The following is a 21340-nucleotide window of genomic DNA, read 5'->3' as shown; positions in this document are numbered from 1 at the left end:
TTTGAGGTGCTAAATAAGACAACACCAATAACCTATTGGGTGTAATGATTGGTCATGTCTCATTTTTCAAACGAATGTTTGCATGCAAACATTTTTACCTATACACACACACAGTACATTCCCAATCTAAACTCAGCGTTGAAAGTCCAGCACAGCTCACTTGCAGCGTTAAAGCAGCAGACACAATGTTTGCATAGCTGTGGCTGCCCTGCATGAGTATTACTATTGTGTCACAGACACATCCAGTGTAGCTGTGGGGCAAATGTGGAGAACACACTCACACCGATAGCCTCCTTTTTTTTTTTTTTTTTTTTTTTGTACACTGTGTCAGCGCAGCTTCCACGGTAATGAAAGGGGATGCAGAGATAGACTAGGGAGTGAAATGGCCCAGTATGTCTCACTAACTGTACTGTCTGCTGCAGTCTGGTCTACATAATGGTCACAGAGTACAGCACACAGCAGACTGACCTCATGGCCACCTGTCACAGCTGAGGGGTTTCTAAAAATAGCATATTCAGCAAAGCACAAATATTTAGTTTGAAACATTTTTCATGAAAGTTTTTTCAGAGGTTTAAGAGCACACCAACAAACATGACCTAAATTTACCTTCAGAGAATGTGACTGTTATTTAAAGGGAAAATTCACCATCTTTTCTGTGGATGTCAAATCAGTGTTTATGGTAAATGTACTTGATTGATTGAAGCAATAAATTCCTCAGTGTGTGTTGTATTGATTGAGAAAGCTGTCTTGACTTATCTGCTGTTCTTCCTGCATCCAGTGACATCATTTGACATGACAGTGATGTAGTTGGCGACAATGAAAACAGAAGTGCCTTGTTGTAGTTTGTTTTGCAAACTAGCTACGTTTCACCAAAAATGGCATCCCATAATACGACTGCAGGGGATGTTATGGACGAGGAAACCTTGTAGTACCATATTTATTCGCACCAGAGTATACAGTCGAAGAAATGCAGCAGAGAGAGGCTGAGGCTGAGGCTGCATTAGCTAGCACAAGAGGACATGGCCGACAGCCACCCTACAGACACCGACTGCTTGTGTGCAATGCATTCTGGTACATGTAGGCACTGATGGCATGGCTCCACAGGCAGGAAAACTCAGCTATCTTGGTCAGTATAGTACAAACAGGAATTTATAGCTTCAGTTGACTAAATTTACCATCAACACTGATTGGACATCCACATAAAGGGTGGAAAATTTTCCCTTTAAGACCCAACAGGATTTATGTTAATGCCTCCCTAAAACACATAATGTCCCTCGACTCAAACCCTCTGGTGCCCAATTTTCTGGCATCAAATCAAGGTCAGAATCAAAGCTGTTACCTTATTAACTGTGTCAACATTTATTTTGTGAGTAAGCTGTATTACAAACCAAACTGTTAGTTGTTGCTTAGTAAACATGCATTGTAAACTGATGTCTGTACACACAGAGGGAAAACCACTCTGTACCTCTTTTGATTCTAAAAAGTTACAAAATCGATGGTTTTTGGTATACATAAGGACCATCAGTGTGGCGACTCCATCAGTCCATAAGCAGTCTTTCGTTAGCTGACTGCTTGTCATAATCTAGCTCGGTGTGTTGTAGCTGGTTAGCAGTGCAGTACTGACTGGCAACTAAAGCTAGCAGGAATTATAGTATGAATCACTCAGTTACTTTCAATTTGAAAGGTGAGCAGCAGATTGTTCTGTCAATCTGTGATGACAGCATTAGCTAACGTTAGCTCAGCAGCCAAAGATGAGACTGGGACCTCTCAACATAATCAGTCAGATGACATCCAGGGGTGAAAGTACATTGCAGTTCTTGCTGGTACAACTAACCCAACCTTCATCACCTCATATTGTTCTCCTGCTGCACCCAGTGTCATGCATCCCTGAATACACATATTTATTTATTTATTTATTTATTTATTTTGAAAGCCTGTATTGTGTCAAAAAGAAATTGACACAGTTGACAAGGTGTATAGCACATGATTTATTTAAATGTCAGTGCCACAGAGTAATTTGTGAATATTGTCAAAACTTTCGAAATCATTTTTGTTTTAAACCAAAAGAAAATTACAACTAAATTCACCAACAACACTTTAACAGTTTTAACTTTAGTTTTAACAAATCTGTCTTTGATCTTTCAGAACATTTGATGTATAAAAAAAGTATTCTCTAAGATTGAGAGTCTTTTTTCCAATAAAAATTCGACAGAAACTGTGCAAAAATAAATACTGCATTACAACAAGCAGGAGAACATTGATGTGTTTTTGGACCCTGTATAAAAGTGAGTGTTACTGAATATTTTTCCTAATAAAATTTAACCAAACTATGCAAAAACACAATTTTCCAAACTAAGATTGAAGTTATTAGATATTTTCATAGTATCTCTTTTCAGTCCCTTCACACTCGTTTCACAGCTGGCTGCACAAAGAGAGCAGTGTAATTTGTCCAGCTCGGAGGACGGCTTGTTTTGATGAAAATTAAGTTGTGGCTCGTTGTCTACCATACTACATGTGTAAAGAGGTGTTGTTTGTGTTTTAACAATATTTCTTTTATGAGTTATTGATCCTGGGAGTTTGAATCTGTGAATATCTTTCCAACTTTGCCGAACTGGTGTAGGGAGGCAGCTGCTGTCCACTCACTCTGGTACTACATACAGGCTCTGAATCTTTTAGTGGTACAGACCACCAAACTGTCTACTTTCCCCCCTGATGATATCTGATACCATCAGCTTCAATTGTCTCTTTTGTTTTGAGCAATTAAACGTGAAGCAAAGCTATATGTCTAAATAATTGTGTCTGATACAAGTTTTCATGTCATTTTAATATAGTGACCCCACAGAAAAGCACGACTTGGCCCATTTGACCCCATCAAAGACAACACTGGCAAACACTGCAATTAGAAGCACAGCAGAACAGTTCATTTATTTTGTCCTCATGTTGACTGTTACAGATTTTCTAACAGTGTGGAAGGATTATGGCAGTGTTTGTGCATGCTGTATTGTGTTATTGACACTTGGACTTGCCTGTTCAGTCAGTGCTGTCATGTGTCACTGGGATCATTATCTCAGTACCCAGGCTCGCCTGTATTCCTGAATATATTTTGGCAAAACAGCATGTAAATGCAGTGCATTTTGGCAGCTGACACTCAAGGTCTAACTGAGCTTCCCATCAGCAAGTGACTGCACCGCAGCCCCGTACTTTAGTCCAAGAGCAGCCTTTTGTCCCTTTGTTTCCAAACCTTTTCTCCTGTCCTGAATCTTAAGCACCAGGGCTTGACTTTCAGATACAGATCCAAGTGCGAAGCGTGATGTAGTTGGCTCAAGCCTGCAATTCATCGGTGTAATCAGGAGATGGAGAGTGATGATTGGATTATCACTGGGACTGATGAAGGTGGATGACCTGTTTATTTTTTTCTTCATTGGCCATCCCCACTCCATCTCCATTGCCAATCTAATTGACTTGGCAAGCCTCCATTAAATTCACTTAAACCTTTTTGCAATTAAAGTAATGATTTTAATCAGGTTTGTTCATCTATTGTAGAGATAAAGACTCAAACTCACTTCGTTGCACTAATGAGCACAATTCTTTTTTTTGTATTCTGATGAGGGCAGGGCAATATTAATTACCTCATCTGGGCAGAGCGTTGGAGCACATGCAGTGTTCTGTGTTCTCCTGCCACGCTCTCTACCGCGCTGAAATAACACGCCTGAGGAGAAATTGAGGTTGAAACACTGAGGTTAAAGGTATAATTAAATTCAGACTCAATTTTGGCATGTCCAGCAGTCTGAGAATGAAATTAGGAAGAGGGTGGGGAAACGGTAGGCTCAGGAGAATAACTGAGACTTTCTACAGCCTTTTTGACTGTATAATTTCTCTTTGATGTTCATATGAATTGTGGAAACAGTGATCAAAATGGCAAAGAGAGTCATTATTAATCAGTATGAATGCAAAGCTCCTCTGTGTCTGGGGTTCTATATTTACAAGTAAGGTGCAGATTGAACAATGGTTACCCATTTAGAATTCAAAATTATTTGTAATTGATATTTTATCTTGGTTTGCAGTTGTACCAGGATGTACTGACAGCCTCTTTGCATATGAAAGCAACTATGACACAGCCACTTAGTTTGTGTACAAATTAATGGTAGAAATGGCAGAAAATGATGCTTTCCACAAACATTTTAAAACAATTTCCTTTTGCGGGAACTAGTTGAATGAAAAATGCTCCTGCACCTGTCAGCTAAGGGCAAGTTAAGAGCTTTTCAAAGCAGTGAACTTTACTAACTTTTATTAAAGTTATTAGTAAACCTGATGCAATTATTCCCTTAATCAGTTATTCCATCAACAAAATATTAACAATTTTGATCATTTATGAATTGTTTCAAACATTTTTCAAGCAGAAAATATCAAACGGTCTTTTTCTAGCTTCTTATATCCTGTAATTTGAAGACTTTGAACTTTTCATTTTCTGTTACTTTTTCAAAGAAGACTGTTAATAGTAATTTTGGCTAAATATAATCAACATGTTGACTGAGTACATGCCCTGCAGTGACGAGACCTTTAAGCAGTTTTACACGAGATGGTGTGCTTTACTATCACTGGCATGACAGTGATGCAGTAAGACTGAGGCGCTTCCAATCTAGCAGCTGTGTCCACGTATGCTAATTTTAAATCATATTGCCATGTCATCGACTCACTGGAACAGCTGATGTAATCCAAACATTTCCAATAACAGATAACTCCAAAGTATTGTAAAGTCCGAAAGTAAAAATTTATTGAAAAAAGATGGATGTAATTATATTTTATCTAATGAAATATTCTGCTTTAATCTTTATTTATTTGCATTTAGCCTTCTGATAACATTTTCACTGCAGTCACAAAACTGTTTGCTGTCCGGTTTGCTTCACAGAAGAGGCACTATGAATTATATACATTAAAGAAAGTAGATTTAAATCTAAATTAACAACAGAACGATCAATTTTGTATCAGTATTGCAGCCTACTGATTTTTGATTCGGAGTTACGTTTTTAGTGATAAGGACGGTGCGCTGTCATGCTGGTTTGATCAGGTTTTAAATGTCTGGTTGAACACTCAGATTGCCTGGTTGGATTTACTTGTTGATCTACTGTCACATTAGCGAGATGTCACTGAAGATTTCTCAGAAACATCCTGAAAACTGATCTCTGAAAGAAGTCTGTTCCTGTCTGTTTTTGTCTATATACTAGCTTTATATATTTGTTGTATTTTAATCCCAGCAATGGACATGCCGTCAGAGTTGACAGCTCTCAACATCACTCCACAAGGAGCCCTGCTGAGGTGGAATCCACCTGTTTCCAGTGTCGACAACTACGTGCTGACCCTCACACACAACCAGGGTGAGTAGTCCGAGAGACTTTCATTCATTTGCTGTTTATTAGACTATAAATAGACGGATTGATTAACCATCAAGAATCAGACCAATTAAAGCATTCTGATAAAATCATTAACACCCTTTTCTTCTTGATGCCTGGATTTCTAGGATGACCACTGCACAGTCACAAATACTGAAAAATTCAGCTGATAATCTGTCTCACATCACTGCTATGTGCTGCTTACATTGGCTACCAGTTAATATTACAGGACCATGGATCATGTTTTTGCAGATCAGCTTTTTTTATTGATGCTATCATGTGTATGTTTGATGTTTGTTTCATGAAGCACCTTGCAACCTTGCTTATGAAAAGCACTGCTTACATAAATATTTACTCACCATCTTGTTATTGAGAGCAGCTCTCTGCACAATGAAGTGATTGGAATCTTATCGAGTCAAAGCACCGACTGCAGTGAGATCAGTCTGCACAGTCAGAGCATAACGAGCAGATTTGTTTTAGGTCATCCAGGTGCATCGTGCGGTGATGTGTCAGGCACCATCAAGGTTTTCCCAGTAAGAAGTGAGATCACTGTGATCCTTCAGGGCAATATGGATCCATGTGTCTTGCTTTCAGAACAGTTCTTTATGCCTGCTTGAGCTGCTAAGCCTTGACACAAACATTGCAGCTTTTACGCAGCATACGTTTCTGATGCTTCCCATGTATTCACCGTCTGACAGCCATATCCAGATAGGTGAAAGATAGCCATATTGCCCGGCCCCTCAGAGTCAGTTTATAATTGGCTCCCTGAACCATGTGGACGACTGCCAAGTTACAGTAGGTAGGCCAGCCACAGACAAAGCTACATGACATACACAGCGAGAGTGTTGAAACATGAGAGTAAAAAAGTTTCAAAGGGTTTGATTTTTCAAACAAACATCACCCAGCATTGTCGGCCATTAGCCTTTGCAAAGAAGCTCCTTAAACTCACCAGGCAAATGTTTAACAGCACTTGAACTATTCATTTCTCCTGGTTTTCTAAACTGGCTGGAGAAGCATTTCTCTCATTTGCACATCACCCCACTGACTAAGCCATGCCTGGGTTTATCCGGAGGAATCTGTATCACTCAGCTCTCAGAGTCAGTGTGTACGTTACACCTTGACTGACTGGACTGCAGCCAGATCATCTCAGATACAGAGACAGTATCTATATGCTGAACACATATTTGGAAAGCAGCCCCAGCCAGAGTTTGGAGAAGCGCAATGTAAAGCCGTGGACAAATTCCCTTGAGTGTCAGTGTATTAACTCAAGGTCAATAAATCTCATATCTCACAGAGTATTGTCCTGCATTACAAAATAGATTTTTTATTGGCCACCAGGAACACCCACATAAAATCCAAACCATCATGGTATCAGTCAGTCAAACCGCATATAAAATAGATTAATGGTGTAGCATGGAAAAAATATGGTTTGTTCATATCATCACCAGCATCACTGACTACGTTTACGTGCACACTAATATTCCACTATTATTCCAAATAAGGTGATATTCTCAATTTGATAGGAGTCATGCAAACAGCTTATTTACTTCAGATATTACGAATGGAGCATTTTCCAATTCAGACATGTGGGATATGCTGGTATTTCATGGGTTTTAGGAGCATTCTTTGGACATGTTTACACCACATCCAGAAAACGTATCTATCTATCCATGTAAATGTGTTGATATTTCACATACTGAAAGGGCAGAAATTCCAGAGAGAGGGGAACATTGGCAGGTGGATGCAGCTCTCATTATTATTTCTGTAAATTAAAACCGTCTAACACAACAAGATCCTTTCAGTGAACCACTGACACCACAGCAATTACATTAAGTCTTGTTCCTTTTACACAGTTATTTTCTTATTTAGCAATTTTTCACAGTCTGTTCAGAGGCTGAAGATGCAGACTGGTAACTGAATGGTGGTTTAATTGTATGCACCACATTTTAAGTTGGTTTGACGGATATATTAGTCATTAAAATACCTTACATTGATTCTTGGAATATACAGTTAGATAAGATCAGAGATGAATTCTCAGTCTTGGATTTCATATACAGTACATTACAGAGTATTCAGTCAAACTTTAGAGCAGAAGACATGTCTCATTTTTGCAGGATTGTCAGTTTTTCCCATTTTTAGCAGCCATTTTTCAAAGAGTTAGAATTTAATGTAGTCTATTCAGACAAAACGAAAATCTGAAGATGTATGGTAAACATATAAACCTTCTGTGTTTTCCAGTGACAGCTGATACTTTCCTCGTGGAGGGCAACAAGCAGGAGCACCAGCTGTCCAAGCTGAAGCCAAGCACCACCTACTCTGTAGCCCTCTACGCCACCAAAGGACCCCTCACCAGCGGCACCGTCATCACCAACCTCCAAACACGTATGTGCTCATTTTATTCAGCTGGTGCCTGTATAGTGGGCGCTGCGATGATTCAGTGGTTAGCACTGTCACCTCGCAGCAGGGCGCTCCTTCAGGCCTGACTGGAGCCTTCCTGTGTGGAATGTAAATGTTCTCTGTTTGCGTGGGTTTCCTCTGGGTGCTCTGTTTCATTCACGCTAAAAAATAAGTATGTTAAGTAGAGTTTCTCCTGCCTTTGTTCCTGACCAAGGGCGATGGCTACACACTACTTCTAAAGTAGTTAGGATGAGTCAAATGCAGCGGATGCATTTCTCTCAGGGCATCAGTGAAGTGTAGCACAAACAACAGAAGTATGTCATACAAAGAAAAAATATACCTAGTGTTTATGTACCAAACCAGTTAATGACCTGCCTCAGAAAGTGGTAATAATAATTGACGTGCTGTGTAATAGCAGTTGATAATAACCCTCATTCATGAAGAGACTTCCTTTCATTTCTGTCTTAGATGAACTGAAACAGTCAGTGCATTGTTGGGCATCAAGTCTAAGTGATAATCTAAGTGTTAATTATTTCCCCTAGACTTAACAACAAATAATTTCTGCAGTACTACCTAAGCCGTGACAATATCACAGTCAAAATTAAGTTACTATTTCTGTTGATTAGATTACCTTAAGCTTTAAGTTCCCTCGCAGTAGATTCAGAGGTGCGGGGGTGTTTATTTGAGAGTGCGACTGCTCGTTCCAGACGACAGGTCTAATTGCTGCTGTTTGAGATGCACTTGCAGTCTGCATGTTTTATTGGACGGTGATGTTTCAGGTGATAAACATAGTTTGTGGTACTTTAGTTAATAACTAAGCATGCATGTTGTGTGTCCAGTTGTACAGTAAGTAGCTTTATCCACAACAGCTTTTTATGTTTAGGGTTGTTGTGACTGTTGGGCTGTCAGTCTCTGTGCTGACATGTTAAACTCTCAATAAAGGAGCCCTGTTACTATTCAACTTGAGATATCAGGACAGTAGCATGTGGTGTATTCTAATCCAACTTTATTGGTAAAAAAAGCTGTCCGTTCAGAAAAGACTGACGTATAATTTCAGGTGTCTCCAGGTCCTCAAAATGGCTTTGGGTGCTTTCAGACCTAGAGTTGTCTTGCTTTCGTCTGAATCAGGGACCAATTTTGTTACAAAGCTGCATAATTGCCTAGAATTGGTTCGTGTTCACACTTACAGTAGGGGGCAAATGAACTTAAATTTAAATTTGTGAGGTCTTAATTGCCACAACCATTGAAACTAAATATGTTTATTCAGCTTTTAATATCTTTTCGTCAAGCTTCTCTGCATAAAAGTCTACATTCCTGATGTTACAAATTTTTTAACCTACCACTGAACCTAATACTTTCTTTACCTAAACTTGCACTTACCTGTTAACAAAATGTAAATTAACCAAATTCACTCCAATGACCATGTCAAAACCTACCTCTGAACGAAACCACATATACACAACTTACCTTAATACTTCCCTGTAACACTTGAATAAGAAAAGATGATGATAATTACGTAGAAACAATGTCATGTCTGTGGTGTAACTGGTTGTTGATCAATTAACTTATCAACTGTTTATTGAAGCTTCTAATGTTCTCATCTAGAAAATCGTCCGTCACCATTCATAACGTTTCCATTGCCCAGCCCTAGAGGGATGCATGTTTGCATCAGAAAAAAAATTCAAAGGAAGACACTATTATTATTCTGGGTTGCACTTAAAAGCCTTTCCTTTATCTCTATGTACCACTCGTTGCAGAGTCATATATTATGTCACAGGGGTCAGTACCATGCTCGAGAGTCTGACTTGGTCAAAGACACAAGCTGTCATGAGGATTAAACTCGTGAACTCTCTGTTCAACTTTTGCCTGCTTTAACTCTCAGTGACCCACCTCTCCAATTATATTTACCTTTATCGGCTGCTCCATCGAGAGCAAAGTTAGGGGTGAAGGAATTGTTCCAGTTTAGCTGAGTTGCAGCTCTGTAAACTTAGTTTTTTCTGGAGTTCTTGCAGAAAAAAAAATTCAGTCAGCAGAGGAGTTCATATCCCCTAGGGAGGAGCAGAGCTACCTGTCCTGCACTGCAGCAGAGACGAACTGCTCGAAACAGAAACAAACTCTGACAGCGTATGAGAGCAGGGCTGCAGAGACTTCAAAACATAAATGGGGCTCAGGAAAATTAAGTGTACCTGCAACCATGTCAATGCTGTACATGCACATAGTAACTCATACATAAACAAATGTTCTTGGCAGTTTAAGGTGATTCTAATTTGGAAACAGATGCTCTGCCTTGTGCGTCACGTACCTCAGCTTCTCCAGAGAACAAAAACAACACGTATTTCTACCCTCATTCAACTCTCTCATATGAAAGAATTTAGGAAATCGTTGTGATGTAGGGAGCACCATGGAGTGAGCAAAGAGGACAAGGATTTTGTTTTGAAAATCATGTCTTATTGAATCAAGCAAACGGTTGGGTGCTTGACTTTGTTGCTCTCCTTTTCTGAGTAAAATAGACTAAATTTATTCTTGCCACTCCATTCTGGAGGAAAAATGATTTGAGTTGAAAAGACACAAATAGATCAAATCCCTCCATACAAGAGGAGGGACATCCACAGGAGTTCAACGTTTGTTGTATTCAGAATTATACCAATATTACTAAAATATATCCTGCAACTACTGAATGGCATATAGTGTTACAGACCCAGCAGAACATGCAATGCATTTTTCACTCATCACTGGTAATATTTCAATTTTCTAATATATATTATTTATGTTGTCCTCGGATAGGGCCTTCAAAAAAAAAAAAATAAATAACATTCATACTTTATAATTCAATTCACAACTGCTCTTTTACCTTATTTCACTGAGGACCCAAAATTCAATTCAAAGGAACAATGAGGGATAATCCCTGAGCTTCATCAAGCGCTCCCCGTGAGCAAATACAACATGTATTAATAACACTGTTTATATTAAAAGTGTCAGCCTTCTAGTTCACTTTCATGCTGTAAAAGTACACTGTGCAGACATCTGTGCACCGCACTGTATGTGCACACACAGGCACACACCAATAGAGACTTCCCCCATGCAGGATTGATGATGACACGTCTCACCAGGGGGCGCCTTAGTCAACCCCAACTTCACAGGGAACTTCTTGTGTTGTTAATTAAAGTTCCTAATTGAAATCTTAAAGCCTGTTTCGGCTCCGCTCACACAGCTTGTTTTCTCAGTCTGTTACGCTCCAGTGGAAAATGTCACATTGTGAACGGGCTATGAGAGAGGATGAGACCATTGATTGGTTTGGTCAACTACCCCACCTATTGCTCTGCTGCCGTCTCCCCGGGTCTGCAGCTCTCTTTCTGTCTGCTTCTTTTGTCATCTCTCTTTTTTTTGAGTCGGTCTCAGTCTGTGTACTGAGCCACAGAGTTAAGAATTACAGGGAAAGAGAGCAGCCAGTGACAGTGGCTTAATTTTTTTTATCTATCCTAAATAATAGTCAAGTCCATTTATTTTTATAGCACATTAAAATAATAGCAAGGGAAGTTTAAAACAGTGGTTCCCAACTGGTCCAGCCACGGGGTCCAGACTTCTTATTAGTCATTAATTCAAGGTCCACACAGTTTAATAAATTTAGTGTCATACTTGCACTTGGCTATGCTGAGGAGCGCTTTTGCTGTCTCTGTGAAGTAGCTGTCCGTTATTCACATACTCGACAGCAGGAAACGTGACTTCAGCATAAAAGCTCTGTGCCGTAAATTCACTGTACTTGAAAGTGTGTTTTTTCCAGTCTTGACACATTGGGTCCATGTCATTGGTTCGACAGCCCATTGGTTCGACATCCCATTAGTCCGACTGTCCACGGTGCTGAACAGCTCGCGGCGGGCGTATGGTGCACCGCAACTGGCTTAAGGCGGAGCAGGCCCATGGCTTATGTGTTTTCACTTTCTTTTTCATTTTAACCCACACCAGGATCTTTTCCTGACCCTAACCAAGTGGTTTTTGTGCCTAAACCTAACCAGACCTTAACCACAGGGCATCATGATGATTTCGGAACGGACTTCGGAACAATGAGTTTAATATGGTCAGAACAATGGGCTGTCGAACCAATGGGCTGTCGAACCAAAGGGCAGTTCCCATGACACATTTGCGAGTCACTTGCACTCCATTCAGAATGGACCCACAACCCACATTTGGACTGGGACCCACCAGTTGGGAAACACTGTTTTAAAATATAATAAAACCTAAAGCAGTCATTAAGAAGCACTTCAAGATTAGGTATAGGAATTTTCAGTAATGTTCTTATTAATATCAAAGAACTAGAGTACCTGCAAAAAAACCCCATAAGATTAAGGATGTAAACTGGCCAAAAATGGAAAACAAGTGTAATTTAAAATTCATATATTGAACAACCAGGCTTTAGCTGGCCTATTAGACCATAAATTCAAAGTTAACTTCAAATTTTCTGGTGATGCAGTTACATAGGTTGTATCAGTGGATCCCAACTGGTCCAGCCACAGGGTCCAGATTTCTCCTCAGTCATTAGTTCAAGGTCCACACAGTTAAATACATTTAGGGTCATACTTGTGTTTGGCCATGTCCTCAAGCTAGTTTGCTGTCTCTGTCAAGTAGCCACTCACTCTACAACAGAAAATGGCACTTCAGAATAAAAGCTTTGTGCCAGAAATTCACTGTACTTCAAAATAAAGTGTGTTTTATACAGACTTGACAAGTCACTTGCGGTCCATTCAGAGCTGCCCTCCTCTCTGTCAGTTAAACGTCTGCCCAGTTAGCACAAGCTAACACAGCATCAGCAGCTAACATCTGACACAGAGCCGTTAAACAGTCCCAACAAACTCACATCAACACCGCAGCACCTCAGCTCTACTGTTAAACCCATTAATAACCGTTATTAGCCTTGTGATGCTAACAGTTAGCCTCGTCACTGTGTGTGCACCTGTGGACGGCTTTTCACCAACTGTTCCACTAGTCTCGTAGTGTCTTGTGATAAAAAGAAAGAGAGAGCATCAGAGGGGCAATGAGATGCTGACCAAAGCAACACACTGCATGCAGTTGTAAAATGAGATTTTACCCATTTTGAATAGTAAAATAAAAAGTAGTCTGGTGTTGAGGCTGTTGAGACTGACAATGAGGTTGGTAATATTTGGATGCCAAATATAGGACATAGATAGGACAAAGATATTTGTTTGAATACACTTTGTATTGGAAAATGTCTCCATATGTGTTTGTGTATAATTTCATGTCTGCATTTTAATTTCTATATCCTTTTATGACAATTTAAAAAGAGTTGTTTATTGCAAGTGTAAGTGTTCCTGGTCCATCTGGTGTATAGCAGCTGTGCATATGCAAAGGCGTAATGTACAAGAGGTGAAGGGTCAGTGAAGCTTCTTGCTACAATAATGGTCTCCCCACATGTTTGCCAGCTGACAGCACGAAGCGAGAGGAGCGAGGAAAAAGCAGCGAGTCTGGCTCAGATCAAAACGTGGCCACGACTGCCTCAGCCACATAGGTTGTTTTTTTTTTTTTTTTTGGGTGGAGTTTCTTTGTCGAGTCCCAAGCCTCTTAACCACAGCTGAGAGTTGTTTTGTTGTCTGGCCTCCATGCCTCGAGAGTTCAACACAGAGTAAGACAGCTTGGCTCCCCATCGGCTGATATTTAAGCTATAGGGCTGGAAAATAAGGGATTTTGCCACGGGTGTCTCAATAAGCCTGTAGGCTGCAGCACCGGGACTTTTTTCCCCCTCAGATGTGTCTGAGCCCACTTGCTGAGAAGTGCTTGGCGAGTTTTTGAAGCAGCAGAGATCCTTGCTGCGGGCAGCCTCACTGAGCTCTGCCTGATAGTTGTTCACCAAGTACTGAGAGTGCTGCTATTACAGAAACATAATCTTGATTCTCCAGGCAATCCAGGCATGTTTGACAGTTTAATGTACTTTTCAGAACTTGTGTAATTATTTTATGGTAAAATGCTTTGATACTTGTACTAATATATTAAAAATATTCTCTATAGAATATTGAATTCAGTAGTTATTGTATAAAGTATGTAGAATTATGTGATATTTCTAATACTGTAACAACCAGAGCTGTACATTCTTTTATTAGTTGTGAGCCATGGTGTTACAGAAGTGTGATTTCACGTCAGTCTGGGCACCATAAGAATTTATTTTTATAAATATATTGTTAATTTCCTGGCTAAATAGGGTTGTCTTTTGGATTAAACTGTCAGTCAGACTAAAACAAAACAAACACAGGCTTTAGATGTAAATTCTCAAACATGGCACACGTTGTACAAAGACGGTCCAAATTTGATCCTGTGGAAAATGAATTATGCAAAAATCATAAGAAATAGATTTAGAAGTCATTATCATAGGATTTACATTGTGAAATGATGTTGAATTCAGGATTTAAATGTTACTAATTCTAGGGATGTGTGTGTGTGTGTGTGCGCGCGCGCATGTGTGCATGCGTGCGTAGTTTTATTTGCGAACAGTATAAAAGACAGGAAGGTTTATAGAGTTGTGCCTCAAGCTAGAAGCTTACTGTCTCATACAATATTTACACAGCAGGCTCAGTTAAGAGTAGATAGTAGTAGAGTGGATACCAGCTCAGCAAGAACATATATTTTACCTGTTGTCGTGTATTCATAAAACTTCCTAACAGCTAACAGGTACTGTATTTCGGTAGTGCAGCATCATGTTTCATGGTTTGTGGCTTTAAATAATCCTGACATCAGATGTCTCCCATCTCTCTTAGATCTGGCAGTGGGGGACTGGTTGTGCTTTGCAGGGAGAGGATTATAACAAATTGCCTTTAAAGTTAACGTGGAAAACAAATTAGGGTTGGGGTACACTTTCTGGAGCCGGGAATGAATATAAACTGGGGAGAAAAAATTAGGCTGCAACCTCTGGAGCATGATTAACTTAAATAAAAGTTAGAGCAACTTCGAGTTTTGCAACATGTAGTTTTAGTAGGGATGTGTATGATTAAGATTTTAACATTATTAGTACTGTTACTGATACTACTTATCAGTGTTGGGCTTGTTACTCTAAAACTATAATAACTTACTCATTACTCTTTTCCAAAGTGCTGATATTACTTTACTTATTACTCCCTGCCAACAGTGATTGGTTACACTACCTTTTATATTACATTTCGGATACACCCCATAAAATTGGTAATTGCACATCTCCCCAAAGTTTTCAGTTGTCTGTGACCAGTATTTTCCCCAGGCTCTGCTTGGAAGACCGAGAGTCACTCATTGAGCAACATTACATCCACCACATATCCAGCCACAAGCTTCATCACGTCTTTGTAGCTGCAGCTGTCCACAAGTAAAATCCAGTTTTGGTTGTTAAACAGTGTAGGGCTCCAGGTGACGTCCACGGCCATGGACGGCTCACCTTTGGTGGGGTGTATATACTGGAGCTTTATGTTGTTGTGCTGTCAATCGTAGTAGCTGAGGTGTTTCAGACCGGAGGTTTGAGGACCTGGGTTTTTTTGTAGTGGAAATAGACTACCTGCAGCAGCAGCAGTGTTCTTGCTCTTGTTTTTTCGTCCCAGCAAAATCCAAGTACTGGTTAAGGTAAACAACGCATTACTAGTATCATGTTACTGCCCAACACTGCTGCGTATTGATCTGGTACTTGAATGCTGCTCTTATTGGTTCTTTTTGTTATATTTAAGAGCAAAATGTGCGGAAAAAAAATTAAGAACAGAATTTACTGCAACTTGAACAAATAACAATTTATATAAATACACCGGGATTTATAAATAAATAACTAGCTGGCTAATGGTTACTTTTAATCATTAACCCATTTTTGTATAATTTAGATTACTGTGCCTGAGGTGGATGGGATGATGAGAGATGAGCTATGCAGTCGATAACTGTGCATTTCTCCACCTGTATGTGATGCACTTTCTTCAGACATTTCGAAAGACTGCTTTTATTTCCACCCTTACATGCAAAGAACTTGTTGCACATGTGGCAGCGAGCATTGTCAGCATCACCTCTAATGAAGTGTTACCAGACGTTTGAGTGTTTAGTTCTGTCTGCCATTGTCAGTAAGAGCAGATTCTCTGTGTGTCGGGGAGAGACAGAGATGCAGAGAGCTTCTGCTCCTTGCACATACTGCAGACTCAGAGAGTGAGATCTCTCCTCTGGATTTTGGAATAGTGAGATTGCACTATAGACAAATGCCTTAGCTATGTTGCAAATTAAAAATGGAGTTGGTTAGATAAAAGGTGTGATTTTCTTAATTTCTCGAATACCAAGAGCAGAACCGGTAACCAGATCTTTTCAATACTATAGTCTTGAGTAATTTAGCATCGAGGCCTCATTAATACCAGATTTCATTACCCATCCCTTTGTTTTGGGCTTCTGCTTTTGAATAGTTGAATTTGAAGTGCTTTTCGGTTGCTAACTGGAGGCTATATGTCATGCCACTATGTGCTATGTTTGAACAGGGTGTTAGGGTGGAAGTGAGGTCTCAATGAGGCATTTTATACCCCATAGCCATATGTTATACGGTTATACTTAGACCGACGGTATTTTGTTTTGCCGTGTCATTGCATCTTCCCGGTAAAGAGACTAAAAGTAGTGCAATTAGACAGGTGTTGTATCTCCATCCCTGCCAGTCAGAGCTGATAAATACCTGTGATTACTGCTGAGTCATTTGACCCGTGTGTGAATTCCAATTGTAACCTTTCCCATTTCATACAAAAGCCAGATGTTAGTGGGTTTTAATGGGTTTTTCCTGCAGTAGAAAGGAGCTTTAGCTTCATCGCCCCGCCCTGTGGTGTGAGAGAGGAATGAAAGGACATAGCAAAGGACACACAGGAGTGAAGAGGGTTAGAGACCTCTATATGACATTGAAATGTGGTCTTTGCTCCTAAACTTTCCTTACAATAACTTCATTAAGAAGGTGACCACAATTGAAATAAAAACGCTGTAGGTCAGTTGGAAGAATCAGCTAACTACTTGTAGGAAGAAGAACCTCAGTGGGGTGCTATGTAATCATCATTAATGGTTTGTGCGGCTCCTTTCCTCTCCTTTATCGGCTCTTTGATATTATCCATGATGCTAATCAAGGCTGTGGAGTGTTCTTAAAGATAATCACAAGGTGTAAAACACATTATAAAATCTGTGAGATTCATCCAGGAAGCATTTGGTTTAAGTATAGACTTCATATATTCAAAGGAGTTACTTATACATCATTCACGCAGAATCATTTACTTGCAAATTGGCACAGAGATGTGATATCCACTCCAAAAGAATAACTTCCTCTCTCTTCCTGCAACAAATTACTGCTGCCCATGCTGCCCTTCCCATCTGCTGCTCTGCGTGTGTTTATTTTTTTTCTCCTTTTGCATTGTTTACACTGCGTGTTAATGAGACATTAGATAAAGCCAAACCTATTCATCTCAATCCCATTGTTTAAACCTACGCGTCTGAAGATGGAGCCTTAGAGCTGCCAGGAACTCAGACGACACCTGCTCACCTGCTCGGGTGCACTCCATGCAAAGGTTTAATTGGAGAGAGAGTGGGACAAGGAGACAGATTTAACTGGTGAATGAAGAGAAAGGCAGAATAAAGAAGGGCTAAACGAGGGTGGTTGCGGGCCGTCCATTTCTATGAAACGCCCCTCCCGCCTCTTCCTTCTCATCTATCCCCCACGCGTGCATAATGCAGAAACAGTGTTCATCAGGCAGAGGGGAGGACAAGAACAAAAAGATAAACTCTGTTCACTCTCTGGCACATTGAGTTAGAATGGCAGCCTGTCAGATAAGGAGGAAAGAAGGAGGTGGACAAAGGAGGGGAAGGAGAGAAGAGCAGAGGGGGAAATACAAGCACATAGGAGATAAGGAGGGGAGTAAAGAAGAGGAAGACCCCTAGATTGATGTGGGAATAGGAAGAAAAAGACAAAAGAGGAGGAGAAAAAGCAGGAATGAGATGCAGACGAGGTCAATAAAGACGTGAAGGTGCAGAGGAAGAGATTGGCACGTCAGTGCGGACTTTAGCACAATCTGCACTACTCAGCTTCTCGCTCTTAAAAACACACACTTTGTTCCCTCCTTCTCCCTGCAGCTCTGTCTCTGTCCTTCTCCCTAAATCCCCCTGTCACACAATGTGGATCTGCCTATCACTGTCTCCGAGCGAAGGCACCCCGCTTCTTTCAGGAGGTTATCAAGGCAGCTACATGCTGTTAATTACCGAGCTGTCATTGATCTTTCCATATGTGCACACAGACAAGGATTTAAACGAGAACAGAGTGTGTGCTTGTGGATTTTCTTTGTGTGTGTAGAATTGTGTGAGGTCTGGGTTCAATTTAGGGTCAGATGTGTCGCTGAAAGTTAAGGAGAAGTCCTCAGGAGACGTTAAAAGTTCAGGCTGTATACAAAAGCCCACGTTAGTTTCACTACTGAGGAAAGAAGGAAAAAAAAATGAGAAAAGCTGGAGTCAAACAGAGGGAATGACAGAAAGACACAGCCATGTGGTAGATGTCTTTATCTCATATTGACGTTGGATTGCACAGCACACAAAGCGCAGCACTTCATTTGTTTCAGTGCCCCTGCCTCCCTTACACAGAGGGCTGTTGGGCGACTGGCTGACGATGTGCCCCAGAGTCATGATGTAACTCCGGGAAACTGATTTTCCAAATAGAAGGTCATCTATTTTCCATTGTGCACTAAAATGAGGTTACAGCATGTCAGTGCTTCCGCTGCCATGTCGGAAGTTCAGATATTGACTCAAAAAGGGTGATGTAAGGTGGGGAAAGTGAGGTGAGTCTCCTTGTGATGTGGTTAAGGTATCAAGACGAGCACTATAATGAAGCCTAGCTTGGATGGTGTGATGTAACGTGCCGTAAAACTTGGGTGGGCTTACTGATCAAGGGCTTGAACACTTTTGAGGCTGTGATACTCTGTGACTAAACATGGAAAAGTGTCTATTCTTACTTTGTCCTGTGGGGATTAAGGATTACTGACGTGGAGATTTTACCCACCTCATGGAATACATTTACAGTATATGTACAAGAATGTCTCATTGTCAATCTGTTCTGATTCACCTGTACTTTCCCTTTCCTATCTTTTCTTTCAACTGCTTAGAAAGTAGGAATGAAATGCTTACCGGTTTCAGAATAATCCACGGCAAAATTACAGACCGTTAATGGTACCATTTCAAATCGTATTATCATTAAAACCGTGTTTAATTACCGCACACTAAAAAACTCAGACACAGATGCAGCATGCAGTGTGGGTTTGTTTTGCTGTTTACAGAGCGGCAGTGCAGCATAGTGATTATATAATCAACAGATCCAATTTAAAAACACCAAAACCAAAAAATCTATTCACTCTACTGACAAGAAATGCCCGTGTAGCCAAAGCCTGATATAGCTCATTGCTCCGTCTCATACACCTGCATTGTTGTCCAAACATTCTCATCACCTCAGTGAGCTAAATTTCCTGGATGGTAAATTCCAGACATGTCCAAAGTCTGGCTTGGGGGGCCAATTGTGGCCTGCGGACTGATTTTAAACGGCCCTCAGCTTGTCTTTAAAATAAACTGTATGTGGCCCGCCAGACAATAGTGGTTAATCTACGCAGGCATAACGAACGAGTTTTTATAATCAGATTTTAAACAAGCAGACAAATGATACCTAACAGTAGACACTGCTTGCTAGGTAGCAGACACTGCCACAGCATAGAAGAGTAAAGTTGATAGCGAGGGCCGCTGCGTTCAGGAGCGGTGGACAGTTGAATACTTTTTCACTTAAAGATTAAACAGTTACGTTTGTCTCATTTGTATGTGATTTTTTTTAAGTAACCCATATGATGTGAGAAGCAGCTGGCCCTCGGGTATTTTTACAATTTCTAATCTGGCACCCAGTCAAAAAGTCGGACATCCCGGGTATATTCCTTCATTACTATTACCAAGGACGCTGTAGAACATTTTGAGTAAACTCCCATATACACAGCCCTGCTGCAGTTTTAGCAACAATTGTTAGAAAATGCATTACCCTGTTGTAAAAACATTTCTAACAACTGTTGAACGTCAGGTTATTAATTAGTGTATAGTTTACAGATTTATGTCTATATACTATAAGGATGGGAAGTCAGAGCCTGTGTATGATTTCCCCCACTCTCTACTCTCTATTACTTCCATCACAGAATACAAGTAACAGCATTATGTATTTAAAATATAAAATATGAGTAGCTGTATTCCACTACAGATACAGTTTGAATTGGTTGTATTCTGAATACAATTACTCTTTTTGAAAAAAATGAGTACTTGTAGGGATTACTTAATTTTTGTTTTAGTTGCCTTACTAACTTTAGTTGAATAGCATTGTTTTCTACTGTAATGTTAGAACTGCCTGCAAGTGACACAGCGCTGCCATTTTGAGCTGAACTTCTGTTCCTGTCGCTTTAAAAGCGCTGCATGGATGTGGAGTGGCTAATTTGTGAAGTTGAAGGAGTGAGTGTTTCCTGTAAATGACCATCACAAATAACAAGCTATTTGCTGTTGGCCATATTGTACGTCATTTTCAGTAAATATTACAATATATAACTCATGTTTTCTGTTTCAAAAAGTACAAACATAGGAGCACCCTCTTAATCATCTGGTAGAGCAGGCGTCCAATGTACTAAAGGCTGTGTCCTTGGGTTCAATTCAAACCCACAGCCCTTTGCTGTAGATTATCCCCATTCTCTCTCCCCTTTCACACTAAATCTGTCCCATCTAATAAAGGCAAAAAGGCCCCAAAAATAAGAAAAGAAAAAGAAGTACAAACATAGAAAGATTGCAAGTACTCTCTAGTTGAGCGCAGAGCTGATAGGTGGCCTACGTGGTGTTTACATGACATAACAAAAGCACATATGTAACAGATAAAGTGTGGATAGAAAGCAACGCTTGCTTGCTGCTAGGACATGGTGTACAACTCACATGAGGCATGCACTTCCCATAAATAGTGTTTAAAAAAAAAGTGTATGCAGTGCACCTGACACGTGACAATGGCAGAGCAGATACACAGCCAGGACACTGGTGTTTTTGGCATGTAAACAGACCCAGACAAATGGTTCACATAGTCTCGTCATCAGATTTGGTAACAGTAAGAAACATGTAATAAGATCAGCCTTATTCTTTGATTCTTGATTCTAACTGGCAGAATCACACTTGTGGTTCAAGTGGCAGAAAAATCTGAATAAAGAAATCCTTTCAAAATGACCTTGAGCAGAACTGGCATAACATTTGTCTAGTTTATTTAATCTCAGCAACTGAGGTTTTATTAAGACGTTGGGTCATTGCCACTTGGCTGCATCTGCTGCTGGCTCTGTCCAGGGAGAGAAAACCTGGCCAAGGCGGCACAAAAGGCCAGTCAACCTCAGAAAGAGGTCCAGTGCTGTTAAGTTGCTCTGTTATAGTCCGGCCAGTCAGCTCCAAACAGGTGTATGTTGATACTGTTTGCAAAGACACATACATTTATCATTTTTGAAAATAAAAGACTGGACTTCAACAATCAGTGCTCAGCACATCTCTGATTTCACAGT

The 21340-nt window shown here is 40.2% G+C and overlaps 1 protein-coding gene across 7 annotated transcripts in view; it reads left to right on the top strand.

Moving 5' to 3' along the window:
- Positions 1 to 21340, top strand: part of tnr (tenascin R (restrictin, janusin)) — a 269429-nt gene that overhangs the window by 206183 nt on the left and 41906 nt on the right. For all 7 annotated transcript variants that reach the window (XM_049597850.1, XM_049597846.1, XM_049597849.1 and 4 more), the window contains 2 exons: positions 5256 to 5375; positions 7629 to 7772. In XM_049597850.1, coding sequence (XP_049453807.1) covers positions 5256 to 5375; positions 7629 to 7772 — 264 coding nt within the window. The remainder of the gene's footprint in view (positions 1 to 5255; positions 5376 to 7628; positions 7773 to 21340) is intronic.

The sequence above is a fragment of the Epinephelus fuscoguttatus genome, linkage group LG15, assembly GCF_011397635.1.
Source record: "Epinephelus fuscoguttatus linkage group LG15, E.fuscoguttatus.final_Chr_v1".
NCBI classification, from domain to species: Eukaryota; Metazoa; Chordata; class Actinopteri; order Perciformes; family Serranidae; genus Epinephelus; species Epinephelus fuscoguttatus.
Note: the sequence above shows the minus strand (reverse complement) of the source record. Positions and strands in the feature narration are given on the sequence as shown.